Source organism: Hippoglossus hippoglossus, chromosome 3, assembly GCF_009819705.1.
Source record: "Hippoglossus hippoglossus isolate fHipHip1 chromosome 3, fHipHip1.pri, whole genome shotgun sequence".
NCBI lineage: Eukaryota > Metazoa > Chordata > Actinopteri > Pleuronectiformes > Pleuronectidae > Hippoglossus > Hippoglossus hippoglossus.
Genome location: NC_047153.1, coordinates 5,323,053 through 5,341,521, shown reverse-complemented (window position 1 = coordinate 5,341,521; position 18,469 = coordinate 5,323,053). Strand labels below are relative to the sequence as shown.

Genomic DNA, 18,469 nt, shown 5'->3' with positions numbered 1-18,469 from the left:
GGGTTCGAAACCACAAGGGGGTCTCTCCACCTCTGACACAAGTTGGGATTTGTAATAGAAAGGCATTGTTAACTTTTCCCCTTTTTATAGACACAACCTGCTCAACAATAACAATCATGAAGTGTGGTTAGTTTTGTGTCCAAAGCAACAACCATAAGTCGATCGATCAATTAATCGATTGAGGATTTGTTGCATTTCTATGTCTGATATCTGTTAATTGGCCAATTGTAGTTTTCGCACTGTTAATTAGACAAAGTAAACTGTTTTAGTGTCGCATTGGTCACTTATGATTGAGATATTTCACTATTTTCTTTATACAAACTATGTTTATCACAACAAACTATGTTACAAAAGTAATTGAGAGATGTTATAGTCGTAATAGAATGTGTTATTGTTCTAGAGCAGCAGCTGTAAGTGAATGAATCAATTAATCTTTGTCTAATGTGTGTTAATCAATTAAATTTTAGTTTTTGGACTGTTGATCAGACAAAGTAAACAACATGAAGATGTCACCTTCAGGACATTTTACTATTTCCCCTAAAGTAAATTATTTAAACGTAACCGAGAGACAGTATAATGATTAGTGTTAAAGTCAGACAGACTGTTTCCTGTGTGACTGTTCTTCCTGTGTCTCAGGTGAATTGTGTTGAGGTGACACAGATGTGATTCATGTGTACTTTAAAACGTGACTCACTTCATACAGAACTTCTTTTGTCTACATCAAATAAAAGGTTGTGTTCACACAGGTAAATCCGATCACTTGTTTTTCCAAGTCTGGTCAAGCAAACGCAGGGTTAAGGGAACTCCTCTGCCAATATGAATCTGTTCAGGAACTAATCTCTGGAATTCCCTCACGTTCATTCAACTCCAAAGTTTTAAAACATTTCCTTTGACTCTTAAACACACGAGTCAGCGACAGCTCCACGTTTTGACTTTCCTTCTATGTTGAATTATTGATCAATCGTAGATAAGACATTGCACAATAGTTAATATTTTAGTAAGAGCTTCCGAAACTATGGTTAAATACATGGTTGATAATATAAAACTGGTGATTTGTGCAACAAGCGGCAGTAAATGATCATTTCTCTCCCAACAGGCCTGAAAAGGCTTCATCTACCTTCACTGACCTGTAACGTGTGAAGCCCTCACGACAATCTGTTTGCTTATGTACACGATAAAGAATATCCTGGACCTGTTCCGAGTATTTCACTGCTGTAATCTCCTTGAGTAGATAAGACGGGGCATTAACTCACTGAATGTGAATGGTGGTGAGTGTGTCCCACAGTCTGAGATAGAGGGACCGGTCTCGTTTAATGTGCCCTTGAGTAAAGACAACACATCCTGAGCTAACAAGATGCATTATAAAGATCAAGAGTTCTCCAAAGTTAAACTCTCCATGAAGAGGAGACGCTCCTTCTGTAGTGTCTTTCCATTTTAATCTTGTAAACATTTTTTTAAACGGAAAGTTACCTCTATTGATTCAGCTGCTCTGAAAAGTAAGAGATGGCGTTGTCAATAAAGTCTCGTTAGAAAATTTAATTAACAGGAACTCGCCAAGAGGGTCCATGGAAAACAGATGGTCGACAGACGAGGGCCCAGACAGACTCAGTCATTCATGCGGAGCACTCGTCTGGAGCGACAGTAGCGTACGTGAAGGTGGGGGAGCAGGAGGGGAAGGAGGGTTTGATAAGAGGGAGTCAGAGGAGGAGGAGGAGGAGGGCGAGGAGGAGGGCGAGTCCGGGCTTGACTGGCAAGTCAGCCGAGAAAATTGTGCGGTTGGAAAGAAAGATGTCAGACTCAGGGAACAGAGATAGAGGCAGCGAGAAGCAAGTGTTGTACGTCTGTGTCTATAAATCTTTAAAAGTCAGCAGTCGTGTTCGACACTGTAAAAACGGTATCAAGGTTTAACACTGTCAATTACTGTGGTTTAAATACAGAGATTGTCGGGATAAATCTATTTTCAATCCTCTACAAAGAAAACCGATGACACTTTTTAATCATTCAGCCCAAGTACGAGTAATTGTGTTCAACCTGAACTGTCATTCATCCGATCTACGAAACGCACGCTGTGGAAAATATTGAATTCTCTGGAGAAAAATAAGAATATTTTGGATGTTTGTACCAGGCAGCGGGGGGGCGGGTGGGTATAATTTCCAGCCGCTGGCGAACTCTCAGCTCCTACTCAGTGCTTAGTCATGGATCTCCCTGCGTACACATGAAATAACTCAGCTCACTGATTCTGCCGACACTGCTGATCTGATGCTCACTCCCCCCCCCCACACGGCCGCCATTAGCCCTGTAACATCTTATTTGGTAAAAGGGTCTCACACAAGCAATATATTTAGGGCCCTATAGTCTTTGTCTACTAAGCAAATCACCGGCTTTCAATGCACTTAATTAAGCTTAAAGTTTTTTTTACATGGTCAGAGAATCACTGGGATTTCATCCAGTTTAAAGCTGCAACAATTAGTTGATTAGTTGATTTAATTAAACTGCAGCCATTTATTAAATTCAATTGTTTAAATTCTTTTTTAGGAGAAGCTGTAACTTTTCTTGTTCCAGCTGCTCAGGTTTGAGGTTTGGCTGCTTTTCATTATATTCATATATGACTTTAATTTGAATATATTTGGGTTTGGGGCAAAAAGAAGACATCACTTTCCTTATTACCAAGTTTTAATGAGAGAAGGAACCTTGGATAATACGAATAAATTGTCCCTTTTAAATCTTTAGACATTTTCTGTGATTTCTTTATTCTCTTTTATTATTTTGTTGAGATCGAATTTTAGAAAATATTTAATTGCAACAAAAGTATTTTCTGACGCTGCAAGGAACTTAAAAAAAGCATTGTTTCTCTATCGGCGAAATAAGTTAGTGATGAACGTAGGTGTTTGCCAGTGTCACGAGTTTTTAAATGCTAGACAAACAAGGTTCCAGTTATCAGAAGAGTCTGTTTGTCACATTTGTCTTCACCATCACATTTCTTTGTGACAGATTTCAGCTCTTGACCAGTTTTTGTGTATTGATTGTGTTGTAGGAATTGAAAGCATCTCTTACTGTAGTAACCTTGTCCTAACTGACCTAAGATCTGTTGTCTTTCGCAGCATGGGGGCTTATGAAGAGAAAAAGGAAAAATGTGGAACCATCTGCCTGAAATACCTCCTGTTTACGTTCAACTTTCTCTTCTGGGTAAGTTTCCGTCGGGCAGAGTTGAGCCAACACGAAGGACTTGACTTCACAAGTGCTTCAGTTTGTCTGAAGAGCTCCTCAAGCTCCTGCATGTTTAGGGCGGAGTTTTTCCAAAATGCAGGCGTGTCCTACAACCTTTTATAATCTGGTTGCGTAACTTTAATTGCATCCTGATTTATCTTTTTGATTTGGTCATGCCTTATAACATTTTATCACCAAGTTAATTGCTGGGATCTTTGAACACAGCGAGTCTGAAAAGAAGTCGGACTGGGCAAGAAACACAAACTGTGGTGGGAATGTGAAACTAAAGAGCAAACAAGGATCAACCCAGAGCTCTTCACAGCTCACTGTCAGGGAGTCGATAAGAAACTAAGTCACTACTACCGACTTAAAATGAGAGAAATGACCTGAGATGAAGCAGGTAGCTTCTCTACATGTCATAGGGAGGGAAGGAACACCAGATAAGAGCTTTCTGGAATGAGCCATTTGTTCCAAAGAGGTATGTGAGACTAGCTGAAGGAGAAAGAGGTTATGTGAGGGGGAAATTTCCAGGACAATACTCAATGAAACAGAGAAACTAATCTCATCTCTGACAAACTATAAAATATCCTTATTAAAAGGAAAGTAATACACGTACTATGCCTGTCCTCAATTGACATATTTCCATATTATGAAATGGAAAAGTCAGCTGATAAAACTCCGAACCAGTCAACAAAGCATTTTTATTCTGGCAATAGATAAAGGCCTGCTGCGTTTCCACTTCATAGAATCAAAGCCAAGTTGCATTCTTTCACACAGAAGCTGCATTCAAAGCTGAATTCCTCAAAACTTTCAATAACCTCTACAAATAACTGGTTTTATGACTCGGCTGTGTGATGTACAATACGAGTGAGACACCAGTGAAGCAGCCGTACTGTCGGTGTCTCGTTCTCAGCGTGAGATCTCACTTACAGCTCGGCCCATATGTTCATATATTCGTATAATCATCTGTCTGACAGAATCAGATCGCTCTCAAATTGGCAGATAAGCAGCACTGAGACAAACCCCAGAGATACAGATAGATGGATCTTTCAGGACCAGGTCGTTGACTTGCGTGAGATTGTGAGATCATTTAAAAATTCTTTAGTGTAGCTGCATGTAAATGGCAAACCTGGTGTTTCTGGACTAAACTAAATGAACACACTGCAGTTCCATAAAGTAATTTGCTGAATAACAGCTGTTCATTTACCTCAGGAGCAACATATGGTCACGATGTCCTGTTGACTATTGATGCACTGTTTGTTTTTATGAGTTTTTTAACACCAGATTGAGTTTTAAAAAAGTGAGTAAATAAGTAAATAAATATGATTGATTGATTTGTATAATGTTCATAATAGGGTACAGGGTATCATATGTTCCTCCTTTATGATTATTTTTACATTTTTAAGATCACAACAGCTGCGTTCTACATAAGAATTATAATTATTATTTAAAATAAACTTGCTATCTGCTGTGTTTGTTATTATTATCAAGGCCAAGGAGATAACTTTGAGCCAACAGCGCAGTGCAATACAATCAAAACAAAATATTTCTTGTGTCAGCAATGTTCATAATAAAATAAAATGCAGAATAATGAAGTACATGTGCACACACATTTGTGCACGAGGACATTGAAAAGTGTCATCCAGCTGATAGATGACACATATTCAGTATTTTCCCAAATGCACATGTTTGCCTTATGAACCAGAAAATGCACTGAAATAACATCTCATTCACTTCATGGTCCTTTTAACTTTCAAAGGTTGCCGTCGTTACCACCTGCTGCCACCAGGGGTCACCACAGTTTGGATTTCCCTTGTGGAATCTCTCAATCACCTTTGGACAGGGTTCACTAATTCATGTGTCTCATTCAGGTTTAACAGCAGCTACAGACGCAACCGAGCGTCGTGTTCACCACACGTCTTAGTTACTGCAACGACTGAACCACGTTCGGACACTTGATTCTGTTGTTAGTGGGTCATTATGTTTTATTCAGGAAGCAAGATGGTTGTAAAACGTTGTGAGAGGCTTTTATTTGAGAAAAGTTTTAACAAATATTGTGAAATAGTGTCACTTTTATATATGTCAAGTTAAAAAAAGATCTGGACTCGTTTAAAAACCTCCTGTAGTTTTGATTGAGCACCAACACACCTCTTCACGTCAGGGTGGAACTGTTCACCTCTCAGGTGGTGACAGGCAGTTATGATGAAAAACACTGAGGATCCCTGACTTTTACAGGCTGCACGGCTCTAACATCAAGTTAATGTGAAGTCTGCTGTTTTATCAGGCAATAATATACATTTAAAAAAAGAACAGACGGTTATATAGCTTATTACTGGTCCTGTAAAGTAGTCACTTAAGAGTTTTAATTGGAATCTCTCTCTCTCTCTCTCTCTCTCTCTCCTCTCTCCTCTCTCTCTCTCTCTCTCTCTCTGGGTGTGGTGCAGTCTGAGTCAGTGTCTAGTTTCTGTGGTCGTCCTCTTGCCTTAAACATTAAATCTGAATTAGTCAGGCAGTTAGATTGACGGCTTTGGCAGGATGACAGATTTCTGTAGCAGAGCTGCACCATCTGCTGACTCCTCGTAGTAATATATCGTCTTGATTTGATTTACCTCCTATTCACTTCAACCGATGGCTTAGATAAAGCTGGACTATGAAAGTATTCATTTGATGGATTGAAGCATAGATTTTTATTTTTTTATGTTTGTTTTTGATTACAGTCAGTCCTTCCTGTGGGCTTATAATAAGTCCTCAGATTTGAGACCATATGGTTGCTGTGTAGAGTTAAAGTCCTGCATCTCAAAACATTTTAAAGTGAATTTTCCCAACTGGCTGGTGTTGAAAAAGTAAAAGTGCGGGCAACTACCTTTTATCTTATTGATCAATTAATCTGATAATTTTCTTATTTCAATTCTTAACACCCCCCAAAAAAATTCAATCACATAAAATCTGATTTATTTATATAGCACGTTTAAAAACAACAGGAGTTGAGCCAAAGTGCTTTTCAAACACAGCAAATGGATGAATAGAAAATAAAAACAGTGTGAGAGGAAGATGCAATAAAAGACACACAAGGTGAAAGTAAATGAGACGAGAAAAGATAAATTAACGGAACCACAAGACAGAATCAGGCTGAATTAAAAGCAAGATTAAAAAGGAAGGTTTTTAAATTATATTATATGATAATTATAAAAAGACCTAAGGTGGGATGGGAGGTTATTTTAGAGTTTAGGAGCAGCAACAGAGAAAAGCTTGGTCTTCTTTAGTTCTTAGAGACAGGGGGAGTGAAAGGAGTTGATGTGAGGGGAGACCTAAGTGACCGGGGGGCAGGATATGAGATCTGGAGATCAGTGATCTAATGAGGGGCTAGTTTGTTTTGTCTGACCAACAGTCAAACACACACAAATATTACATTTGTTGTCATTCAGGACAAAGAAAAGCAGCAAATCCTCTAATTTGTGACGCTGAAAAAGCTCAGTCATCACCTAATGGCACCTGAGCAGCTCTTTTTGGTTCATTCACAGTAATATTGCAGCATGAACTGATTCTAGATTCGATTTATCTTGTGTGGCGACCATTAGGCTTTAATTTCAGGCTCCTCCTTCATCGCTTTGAAGCTTAGTTTCATATTAAATCATTTAAATCCTGTTTCAGGAACCACAGTCGTGTTTCTGCTCTAATCACGTGCTCTCCTCCCAGGTGGCAGGGGGCATTGTGATGGCGGTGGGTGTTTGGACCTTGGTGGAGAAGAGCGACTACATCAGCCTTCTCTCCTCCAAGACCTACGCTGCCTCCGCCTACATACTGGTCCTGGCTGGAGCCATCGTCATGGTAACAGGCGTGCTGGGCTGCTGCGCCACCTTCAAGGAGGAGAGGAGGCTGCTGCGAGTGGTAAGAGATCACGTCAGGGTTGAGAAATCCAAGTGTGTGTAACACAAGTCACTCAGGCTGAGAAACCTAAACAAAATCGAACCAAACATAGTGGGAATCATTGGTAAGCAAAACATCTCGAGCTCATAGACTCAGGTTAGATCTGTGATCACCTGTTGTTGGGCGAGAAGCCAGATATACCAGTTTTTAGTGATAGCTATTACGTTTGTCAGCGGTGGCATTAATTAGTCTTGCTTGAATAATTTTTTTAACATGCAGCTTAACCTCAGTTAATCTAATATTACCGGGGAATGTTCTTTTCTGAAATGTTGTCCATGCTGGTCAGGAAATTACTGCTTCTGTATCACAAAGGCTTGTTATTTTCTGCCTGTTATACAGTTTAACATATCACACTAGGTTGTAAACTCCCAATTGTTATGCCCCATTTTTCTCCAGCCTCTTTTTCACATATGGTGATAATAGGAGAGACACGAAATGTCACGGAGTTCATTCAGGTTGTTCTTCAGGAGGATGCTCATTAATTTATTTGTTCACTGAGGTCATTCTTGGCTTAGGAACGGATTTAGTTTAAGCCAAAAAGTAAATGTGGACAATACACGACATTCGGAAATAATGAGTTTGTTAGAAGGACATTTTGGTGCCAGACGCACAGGTGCTGAGAAACAATACAGGCCAAGGTTGCCGTCAGACAAAACACCAACTTCACAGGAGACAGCACGTCTCTCATTTTGATTTGACACATGCTGAACACAGACAGAGCTCAGGTTTTTCCAGCAGAGACACCTGCATGGCAGCTCGAAATACACACACAGACAGGAACACTACACACACTACACACACACACTTCTCTGGCCTTCAACCACACATTTCAACATGTTGAATTTATACAGGGACATCACTGTTGGCACCACTCAAATGTTTCTGCCTCACAAGCTTTGCCAGATCGTGCGTCATCCTTGCCATTATCCAGTTTTCAGCGGAATCCACAAGAATTCGGCTCAGCCAGATATTTTCAGCTTGAGAAAAGGCAGGTGTTAAAATACGGCCAGAACCCACAGTCATACTTATTATACTTATACATACTTATTATATATTAAATGTAGGTTTTATTTAGTATAGTAAGCAGGTTCTAGAGAACAATGAGTTTAGACATTTCTGTACCCGCTGCACCAACACAATTAAGGCCACATTTAATTACCCTTTCTCGTTTAAAAAAACAAAACGTCTTTTATTCGCCCAATAAACTGGAAATGTCAAATTTTGTGCGATTTGGACGACCGATACTTTGAATATTAATATATTTCGAATTTTGAATATTTGCGACCGGTGTTCTTTAGCAACGTTATACTCATCAATGTAAGTGATGTCGATCATAACAACACTGCATTCACAACCACTGATTCTGCAGTTCAGGGCTCTGTGTTCTGGGTCCGTCACTGAACTTTCAAATAGGCAGGTTAAGAACAACCACTGCACTAGTTATTACAATATAAAAAAGTTAGCATTGTCTGATTGCATTGTCTGATTGGGGTATACTGCACATGTAGGGTATCTCTGTACTATCAGTATCTGACAGCAGATTCCCCGGGCAGCCTATGTGTGTTTTTTTTTCGAGTCTTTAAAACATAATTGAAAGGTCTATAGATCGGTGTTCTGTAAGCTCTCACTTTGTCCAGACTATTTGATTTGTGACTCAGCAGTTGTGTGTAAATCGAGATGTGCGCACCACCTCCTCTCCTCGGTGTTGTGTAGTAGATTCGAAACGCTCTGCGCATCCTGAAGAGCCGAGATTAGGGCGATGAATCACAGTGAAGGAATGAACTTGTCAGCAAGGAGAGATGCTATCGAAATTGTTAAAGAGGGCAAACATAAGGGCGGAGGAGGAGGAGGAGGGGTGGGGTGGGGGGGTAGATTAATTGTTTTCCTGTATGTGTTGAGTGCCTGGTAACTACTGGAAGTACACGAAAGAGCAGCGGTGATTGGCAACAGTGTCCCGTAACCAAAAGGTCAACAAATTCCACCACAAAATAAAGCTTATGCGGCCGTAACATCAGCAGCTGTGAGGTGGAAATAAACTCTGTGCAGCTGTTTGCTGATTAAAGGGAAGGACGTATCACACTTTATATCAGAGATGATCTGTACATGGTGTGAGAGAGAGGTCGGATAGACAAAGAAACAAAAAAAAGAGGAAACTCTCTTACTGGAAGAGGGGGGGGTGTGCGTCTGCTTTGTAGAAGAGCGACAGAACAGCGTAATTGACCGGGGGAGAGGAGGGAGAGAGTTTTTCCTTCCAAATGACAAAGAGCCACATGGAAAACAGTCCTAACAGAGGCTGGATCCACCTGTGGAGAAAGTGACTTCATGCAGTCGGACCGGATGTGTTGGACGAGTCGGAGTTTGTCTCAGTCCGTGCTTTGCCTTTTCTCTCTGGTTCTTTCTCATTCTCTCTCTCTCTCTCTACATATCTTTTACTTCATCTCTACAGCTGTAATGTTATGTTTTTATCTTCCTTTTGTCTTTATTTATATTTCTCTCTGCCTGTCTCACTCAACAAAAAGCTAGAAATGGATAAATAAATACACAAATTAAACTTAAACTTTTTATTTAGAGCAGGGCTGCATCTGGCAGTTGATTTTCTCAGGCCCAAAGCAACATCACCAGTTTCTTGTTTGGTCCAATCATAGACTGTGTATATATAGATGGACAAAATGTCTTCACTTCCTCTCTCTACTAACTTAATGTTGAGCTTGAACAAACATCGGTGTGATAAGAACCACCTAAAATGTATTTGACGTGCATTTTGACTTTTTAATCTAGCACATGTCCCATCCATTAACAGGGTGCATGATTAGGTGTTCATCGAGATAGTTTGGCTTCACTTTTTGGGAGCAGTCATGTTTATTCAGTTTAATAAAGTATTTAGTTTAAATGGATATATAAAATACAGAAAAGCACCACTACTTGATTGTAAGGAATATACTCAATGCCACATATAAGGACAAATACTCACAAAGTCTGTGCCTCTCAGCATCTCAATATTTTCCCCATTTAATTGAATTTAGTTTCCTCTTATTTAACTGTATTAGTTTCCTCTGTCTCTTTGCCCTGGAGGGTATTTATCTGAGGCACCAGACTGGCAGACCTGCGAGCAGAGGCAAAGGTCACAGCGATCGCTGCTTCGTGGTTCCCTGCTGTCATGCTGATCCGCTCGCAGCCGGTCTGTTCTTCAACCCGATGAGTCTTTCATGACTTCTCTTATGACCATTGCTCATGAACCTCGAGCATTTATTCAGCAGCACAGTTATTTGAGGACAATCTGTCACGATTCAACAAGGAGTGAGACATAAAGCTCTGCTCAGTGTTGTGTGAAAAAGGATATTTACCAAGTTCACTGCTCATTGATTTCTACATGGTGATGAATAACAACTAATACCAGGTTGAGGATGTTTGTGTCTGTGTGCAACTGTGAAGAAAGTGAACTCACCTGTGTGTTTCTTGTTTGAATTCATGGTGCAGCTTGAAGAGTTGAGATTACAGCCACGGCTCACCTGTCATCGAGGCTGCAAGAGATTGTAGAAGATGGACAACATTTTATTGAACCTTTATTTATCAAGGAAAGGTACATCGAGCTGGAGAATCTATTTTTCTAAGAAGAGCCAGAACACAAAAGCACAAAGCTGCAGACAGAAAACACAAAAAAAGACCAAATTGAAAAGAGCATTTCAAGATTTCCACTTTGTAGAAGGGCAAGTTAATATCAACGACATCTTAAGAAATATTTAACTTGTAGTTTTAAAGATTTCTTTGAGATTCAAGTCCTTCTCCAGCATCTTCCATACGGCAGGTGCAGAATACACAAAAGCCCTTCTTCCAATTTCTGCACAGGCATTTGGGATGGAAATAGATGTTCTGCATTATGCAAATACTGTACATAGGTATAATGGGAGCAGACCCAGAGAAGTGCAGTCTGCAGTGGCTGCATGTTTGTGTATGTGTGTGTCTCCTCGTCATCTTTAGGACCTTTTCCATCTTTTAGGGGTTGGGTTGCAATTAGGTTAGGGTAAGGGTTAGGGGTTTAGATGTGATGGTTAAAATAGAAGAAGGTGTGTGTGTGTGTGTGTGTGTGTGTGTGTGTGTGTGTGTGTGTGTGTGTGTGTGTGTGTGTGTGTGTGTGTGTGTGTGTGTGTGTGTGTGTGTGTGTGTGTGTGTGTGTGTGTGTGTGTGTGTGTGTGTGTGTGTGTGTGTGTAATAGGGAGAGTACAAAAAGCTGCAGAACCTAAGTGTGGTGCTGTTACGGACTTGTATTCACTCAGTGGACCTAGTTTGTGGTGTGATATATCTTTGTTGAAACTTGTACACTGGCTCCGTTTCAGCGTTGTAAATCTTGTGTGTTGTTTTCTACTTGCTTCCTCTTTCTTCTTATATTTTACACCATGGTTATTTAGCTATCTGTGCTTTGGAAGAGAAAGTGGTTGTGTCGGGGGGGACCCACAGACCAAAGAGCCAGTTACCAACAGGGGGGAAATCATGACTCAAATTTGAAGAGTCGCTTGCCGGCCATGATTGCATAACTGCAGAGGTTTGTGAGTGCACATTGTGGAGGCTACAGAGGGAAGTATGCAACAAGCCTAAAGGCCAAGTTACACTTTGTCACAGATAGGTCGTAATGTCCAATATTGTTGGAAATTAAGTGTTCATAGTTGTTGCAAATGTAGAGGCCTTTTTTGGGGCTAATTCTATGCAGGACACCAAATTGATTCAAAGGTATCATCGTTGTGCTTTTGGTCATTTGAAGGAACTTTCACTTAATGGACAGGTGTTGCTAGATCGAGGAGCACAGTGAGAGCACAGGATCATCAAACATAAAACCTAGTTTTAGTATCACAAGAAGTCAATTTTGGGATCTTTGTGTCCTTCCTCTGTTGTCCTGCTTCTCTTCGAACCTTCAACACGTCATCACGAAGCATCTGAGTCCTCTCAGCATTCAGACCCAGAGCCACTCAGAGATCTAATCAGACCAAGCTATCAAATCAAAGACCACATCCACATTACCGGGCTAATTTTCACCCTCTGATAGCAGCAGGCCGGAGGAAATTGGGTCAAGGTTTTGGTGCGATTAAAATCTCCTCTCTTCTTCAGTTCATGAAAAACTGACCTTCCCTCTAACTCCTGAGTCTGGTCATGAATCAGCCGGTGGGATGTGCCCCTGAGCACTTACTCAAAGTTTTTGTAGTTTCAGGATTTAATAAACTGACTTGGAGCAAAAAAAAGCTGAGAATGATTAGAAACCATAAAATGCACAGAAGAGTTTTATGTCAATGTGCTTGACCTAACTGCTGCTTTTTGTGTGCTGAACAATGTCTACATGTAATAAACCCTGCTGGTTCCAGTTTATCACTTACACATGTCCACTGTAAAGCAATCCAGAACATCAGGTTTGCAAATCCAAGTTTTAAAAAACGCTTTTTTAAGGCTCTACTTGGTGCAGTTGTATTTGACTACATCAGAAACGTGTGTGGTTTTATTAATGTACAAAATTGTACAACTGTCTTTTTTGACAACTTGTTAGACAATTCTGCATCTTTCAGTATTTAAAGTTAAAAAAGATTTGTATTCTCTTAGTTCTCTTCTCTTATGCTCATTGATTTAACATTTTGCACGTCTGCCTCATGCTAACCTTGGAGGTTTACATCGTTTAGCCGTCCAGTTGCAGCTTTACAGTTTTGGCTCACTCTCATCACCCTTAGCTGCTGTCTTGTTTATATTTTGTTCAAACTACCTTGACTTTAAAAACTGTTTCATCTGTTTCATCACATTAAGAATCCATTGACTGTATTTTCTCTCCTCTGTTGTTCCCCTTGTCCACAGTACTTTGTCCTGCTGCTGTGTATCTTCCTGTTGGAGATCCTGTCCGGCGTCCTGGCGTACATCTACTACCAGCAGGTAACCCCCCCCCCCCCCCCCCCCTCCTGGTCCCATTGAAGGAATAGTATATTTAAATGTACTGTACAATGCATCATGATACGTTTGAAGGAGCGGCTGAACATTTTTTCAATTGACAAAAAGCATCATTTAAAATCTGACACCCAGGATTTATTGTGTGTGAATCTCAAAGGTAATGTTACTATGTCCACTACTGATGTACTAAATCAACAGAGCATCCTCAACAAATATTTCATGCAACCTAATCTGAGCACGTAGTTGAAAGTGTTGTAATAAAACACACGCAACACTTTCAGTTTCCCACGTGGCGATGGCATGTAATTTGAACGGAGACAGAACCAGCATGACAAATGAGATCTCAGGGAGTAAATATGAGACGGCACATTAAAAATACAAATATCAGACCGGCAATATTACTCGTGCTACATTTAGTCCAAATGGAACGAAAAATGCCTCCAGTCGTTCACATAACAAGGCTGAATGCACAGTGTCAGATTCATTTAAAAACATATTTAGATTTTTTCTCAACTGGTGTAGACAGACGGAGCTGCTCTCTCTCACCAAAGAAAGAAAGATTAAAAGACTCTAGTCATACAGGTTAATGATTAAAAGGGATAAAACTCTGTATGTGATTATTTTCTAATTCACTGTAGTTTATTGTAAAAGCAAAACTAAGCCTGAGCTGTTTTACTGCCACATTCACATTCTCACTTCTACAGTCTGCACTGCAAGTAGCTACAAATCAGGCCCTTTTCTCCTTGTGCAATATTAACTTGACATTGCTCTCCACCAGTACCGGTCCCTCCCTGACTATGGTACTAAAGCCTGCTGTGCTTGTAGCTCGGCAACAGGACTTTTCTCAGTCTAGAGGTGCAGTGATATCTTTATAACTGCCTCATTCATAATACACCACTGTGAACACAAGCAGTCGCTGAGCTCCACAGCTCTGTCCTGCTTCCTAAATCTGTCTCTCCTTTACTCGCTTCCGAAGAGCGTTGCTAAAATCTCTTAACGCCACTCCTCTTCCTCTGTTCTTCCTCCTTTCTTATTATTTCTCTTTCTCTAGTGATAAGTTGAGGAAAACTGTGCATTTGCATTTTTCCCAGATGCCAAACACCTCACGGAACCTGCTTGTAACTCCCCCACAAACACTTATTCACAATTAACAAGCTGCAGATTCTTCACGAGGGGGGGCATGTTACAACCTCCTCCACCTTTTTATAAAGGAAAGTGACGGCAGCAGCAGTTTACACCTGCTCATGTAAACATCTCAGTGTTGCCTCCTTCAGGCAAAGTGAGTAATAATTATTGCACTTTTTCCACGTGCAGCCAATAAGTGCTCCACCTGCCTTTGTAGCTTCTGTCTTGCATATGAGAGGTTTCACATCAAAATCATCATAATAATAATATAATCTGTTTCAGCCTCCTCCACTAAAACAACCCAGTTCAAAAACATCCTTAAGGATTCTGGATTCTGCCTCTTCGTTTCTCATCCCTGCACCGGGCATTATGACTCCAGTTAGGAAAAAGAAAAATCCTGCAGGTGTATCAGTCATAATCTTCAGGTGGCACCTGTGTCCAAACGGCAGATGCTGCTACCTTCCTTTGCCTCTAGATGGCGCAGGCTGACCTGTCATCACACACACTTGTAAACTGCTGCTGCTACTTTCTCAATAAAGGACGATCTGCAGATCTGTGTGACTCTGCAGCTGAAAGATACTGGCCTGATTATTTTTTATGGCCATGCAACCACCACCTTAATGGAGACTTGAACTCGTATATGCTTTTATTTCTATTTGGGTAATGCAGAGCCATAATGGTGCCCCCCCCCCACTACTGTCTCCACTTATTGAGCAATTTTAATCCTGGAATTGCTGTTTTATCACGACACCGCTGCAGAAACTGTCAACAGGTGAAATAAAAAGCTTAACTCTGCCTCCTCCTCCCTTCTTTCTCCTCTTTTTATCATCACCTCCCATCTCATCTCTCCCCGTCCTCCATTCCCTCTCTTCATAATTCATTCCCTTGATATCTCCTTCAGGCTTTGATTTACAGTGGTTCCCCAGCTGGCTTGTTGCCATAGAAACTGAGCCCCCCCCAGACCTCCCACTCCTCCAGTGAGCGTTGTCTGCCACTGGTCTGGAGAACAAAAAAAAAAACACAGACTTGTTCTGTCTTCGCCCCGGTTTTGGTCCTCGTCTCCACCTCAGAGCTGTTGTCCATGACGTGTTTTGTCAAGAGAGCAATGACATCCTGTGTCGTATGAATCTCGTCGGTAGAAATATCAACAGTTGCCACTAATACATCACTGATGGTCGTGTTCAAGGTTTTTGGGGTTGCTACCCGGCTGCTGATGCATTTGTCTGCGTTTCTGTGTGTCAACAGTTGAACGAGGAGCTGAAGCAGAACCTGAGGGACACCATGACCCAGAAATATCAACAGAAGTCCCACGAAGGCATCACCAGGGCTGTGGACAAGCTGCAGCAGGAGGTACGTGTCTGGAGGGTCGGTTAATTGCATTTTGCAGCACAAAGTCTTAGACGACAACTGATATTTATTCTTTACAGTAAGCCTCTTTGACCCAAAAGCAAATTGGACGTTTTTAGGCCTCCACAGCTTCATATTATAAATTAACCTGAGCGTCTTATCAAAGTCACGTGGACCCAAATGTGGCTTGTTCACTGGAAACCTATCATCCCATCAGATTAGAGATTTTGATGATGGGGTGAGTCAAAACAAATCCGATTGTCGTCCCTCTGACTGAAGCTTAATGGACTTTTCTGTTCTCTGCTGTATTTTCCATCTCTTCGGCTCACACCAGTCGACAGCACACAAAGAAAAATTGATAAATCTGAGGTGTAGTTGGTTTATATTTAATGCTCGGGTTTCCGAGTTTGAAAAGCCCCCGGCTATCAGATGTCGGCATTTGTTTTTTATACTTTTCTTTTTTATACTGTTCTTAACTTTTTATTCTGGACCATTTCCAGCCATTTGTTTGGACTTTCTGCACTTTCACGTTTTAAAGGAATAGTTTATCTTTTTGCTAAAAAAAGCTTGTTCGCTTTCCTGACAAGTTACTGTCGGTGAGAGGATCGATGGCCTCCTTTTTTTTCTGCAGCCAGTTAGCTTATCTGACTGGAAGCAGCTCTTCTGGCTCTGAATCACATCTAAAGTGCACCAATCTAAACACGCAAACTTCCACTTGTACAAATTAAACTGGGTTTTAATTCTCTTTGATTTAGTAAAGTATAGTTGTTGGTATAAAACGGTTTTCTAATGTTTCGTGGTTTTTGTTTCAACTCTTCCAACTACCTGTGAAGCTAAAATATGTTTTCCTCTCGTCTTCCGTGTCAGTTCAAGTGCTGTGGGAGCAACAATTCATCCGACTGGGCCGCGAGCATCTGGATCCGCTCCAGAGACTCCGACTACAGGGAGGTGCCTGACAGCTGCTGCAAGACTCAAACTGAGTTGTGTGGCCGCAGGAGCCACCCGTCCAACATCTACAAGGTGGAGGTGAGAGGATGAAGAGGGATGAAGAGTGATGCTGGGTGTCGGCGGGGTTGAGATTCCACCACCTTATCTGTATTTCTGTCATGTCTCAGAGTCTTAGAATAGACTTCTTTTTGGTGTAAGAGCAGCACTGGGACAAGTACATATGTGAGGTGTATACATAGCATTTGTTTGCAGTGAGACTCCAACATGAAGCCGAGACTTTGCTTTTCATTTAGGGCGGCTGCATCACTCAACTGGAGAAATTCATCCTGGACCACCTGAAGATCATTGGAGCGGTCGGTGTCGGAATTGCCTGCGTACAGGTGAGCAAAGAGCAATCTCCACTTTTTCATCACGTAACTAGAGACTGAATAAATGCACAGTGCATCCATCGAGATTGCAGGTTTTTTGTTAAATTGTGTTTTCCTTCCTTCCTTCACTCCAATCCCCAGATCATCGGGATGGTGTTTACATGCTGCCTATACCGAAGTCTAAAGGCAGAGCCGTACTGAGAGAAGCAACAGAAGAGAAGTGTGTGGGTGACGGAGGTAACTTCATCACCGCGCGCTACACTCAAACAGCCCATAGCTTCTTTTCTTTGCCGTGCACTCAGGGGGAGGAGAAAGTTGGCGAGGGATCCCATCGTACATCAGAAGATCTCCTCTCGGTAAACAAAGGGTGGAAGAACACTACAAGGTTTCTTGAAGTAATTAGGCACTTAAATTACTGTCTCTGCTCCACAAGCGCTGTGAGGAAAAGCCTCTGAGAGAAACTGATGAGAGTTACAACACAAGATTGTGTAACTCATTGTGTTAAAACATTGTAGTTTTCTTCCACTCTGATTCCCTTGATGTACTTTGATATGTGTGGGTCTAGTGTGACACCAGAGAGAGGGTGGTGGTGTAAAGATCAATGGAGTTAAACTGGCACTTTGCAGAAATTATTAATCCTGGTCGCAGCAGCAGCAACTTCTCTCCCAGCAGCAAGTTTCCACCAACCCACATCACGGGTCTTCTTCTACTGAAACATTTAGTTTTCACATAAACTCAAGCAGTGTCTATCTGTGTTCGATCGCGGCCTTTTAAACTTTTTAATTGTTAGTTTTTATACTTTGTAAACGATGATTTTCTCCAACACCTGATGTGCATTCTTCTGAGCGATTATACCAGTTTGATGCCTTATGATTCTTCCCAGTGTCATGTCAGTGTATCGTCATGTTTTACACTAACCTGTTACGATTGTCTGAGAACGTGCAGGTTCACAAGTCAGTGCCATTTTCTCTATTGCTTCTCTGTTAATGAAGTGATGTTGTGATTGTGTTAATGACACATACAAGCAGTGCCACTGATAGTGCTCATTAGAAAGTTCATGTTTGTGTTTTTACCTTTTTTTTTACACGAGGGGTTTATGCCAAAGTTGTCGACTGTAACTTTTTGTGAGGACCTACTGTTTCTCTTCCAGCCTTATTCTACTGATGCCTCTCTTTTTTAGATTGTTTTCCTAAATGAAGATTTAGTTCACTTTCCAATAGACCATGAATATGTATTATTTTGTATTTAACAAGACACGTGTTAGTAGATGAGTTTCTCACTGTCGGTAAAATTATCTTATCCCGTGTGCCTCAAAGACGACATTAAATTAATCTGCTGTATCTCTTTGTCTTTGTGATAATCCAGGGATTTATTTTACTCTGAATAAACATCAGTCAACACTTCACTCTGTCTCTGCAGTGCTTCTTTCCCAGCTGTCGAGCAGCCGTTACTAAACAAGAGGCAGCAGCGGTTCCGTCATTTTTAATAACTTTAAACGGCAGCGCTGCACAAACGCTGAGCGACTGTCCTTCACTCACCAGGTCAAGTCATCCCAAAAAACTGCCCAAATAAACCATTATTGTGTTAAGAGAAACCATGTGCCTGTAACCAGTGGCCCTGACACAATT

At 41.1% G+C, this 18,469-nt stretch overlaps 1 protein-coding gene across 2 annotated transcripts in view; it reads left to right on the top strand.

Moving 5' to 3' along the window:
- Positions 1 to 18,181, top strand: part of LOC117759140 (CD151 antigen-like) — an 18,817-nt gene extending 636 nt beyond the window's left edge. Inside the window, exons 2-9 of one of the 2 annotated variants that reach the window (XR_004613430.1) lie at positions 3,102 to 3,186; positions 6,904 to 7,095; positions 12,964 to 13,038; positions 15,424 to 15,528; positions 16,393 to 16,551; positions 16,767 to 16,853; positions 16,983 to 17,730; positions 17,787 to 18,181. Coding sequence is in view for 1 of the 2 variants with exons in the window: in XM_034581079.1 (XP_034436970.1) it covers positions 3,103 to 3,186; positions 6,904 to 7,095; positions 12,964 to 13,038; positions 15,424 to 15,528; positions 16,393 to 16,551; positions 16,767 to 16,853; positions 16,983 to 17,042 (762 nt within the window). In the remaining variant the exon portion in view is untranslated. Of the gene's footprint in view, positions 1 to 3,101; positions 3,187 to 6,903; positions 7,096 to 12,963; positions 13,039 to 15,423; positions 15,529 to 16,392; positions 16,552 to 16,766; positions 16,854 to 16,982 lie in introns of both variants that reach the window. The other variant, XM_034581079.1, reaches the window with a different exon arrangement.
- Positions 18,182 to 18,469: the final 288 nt, after the last annotated feature.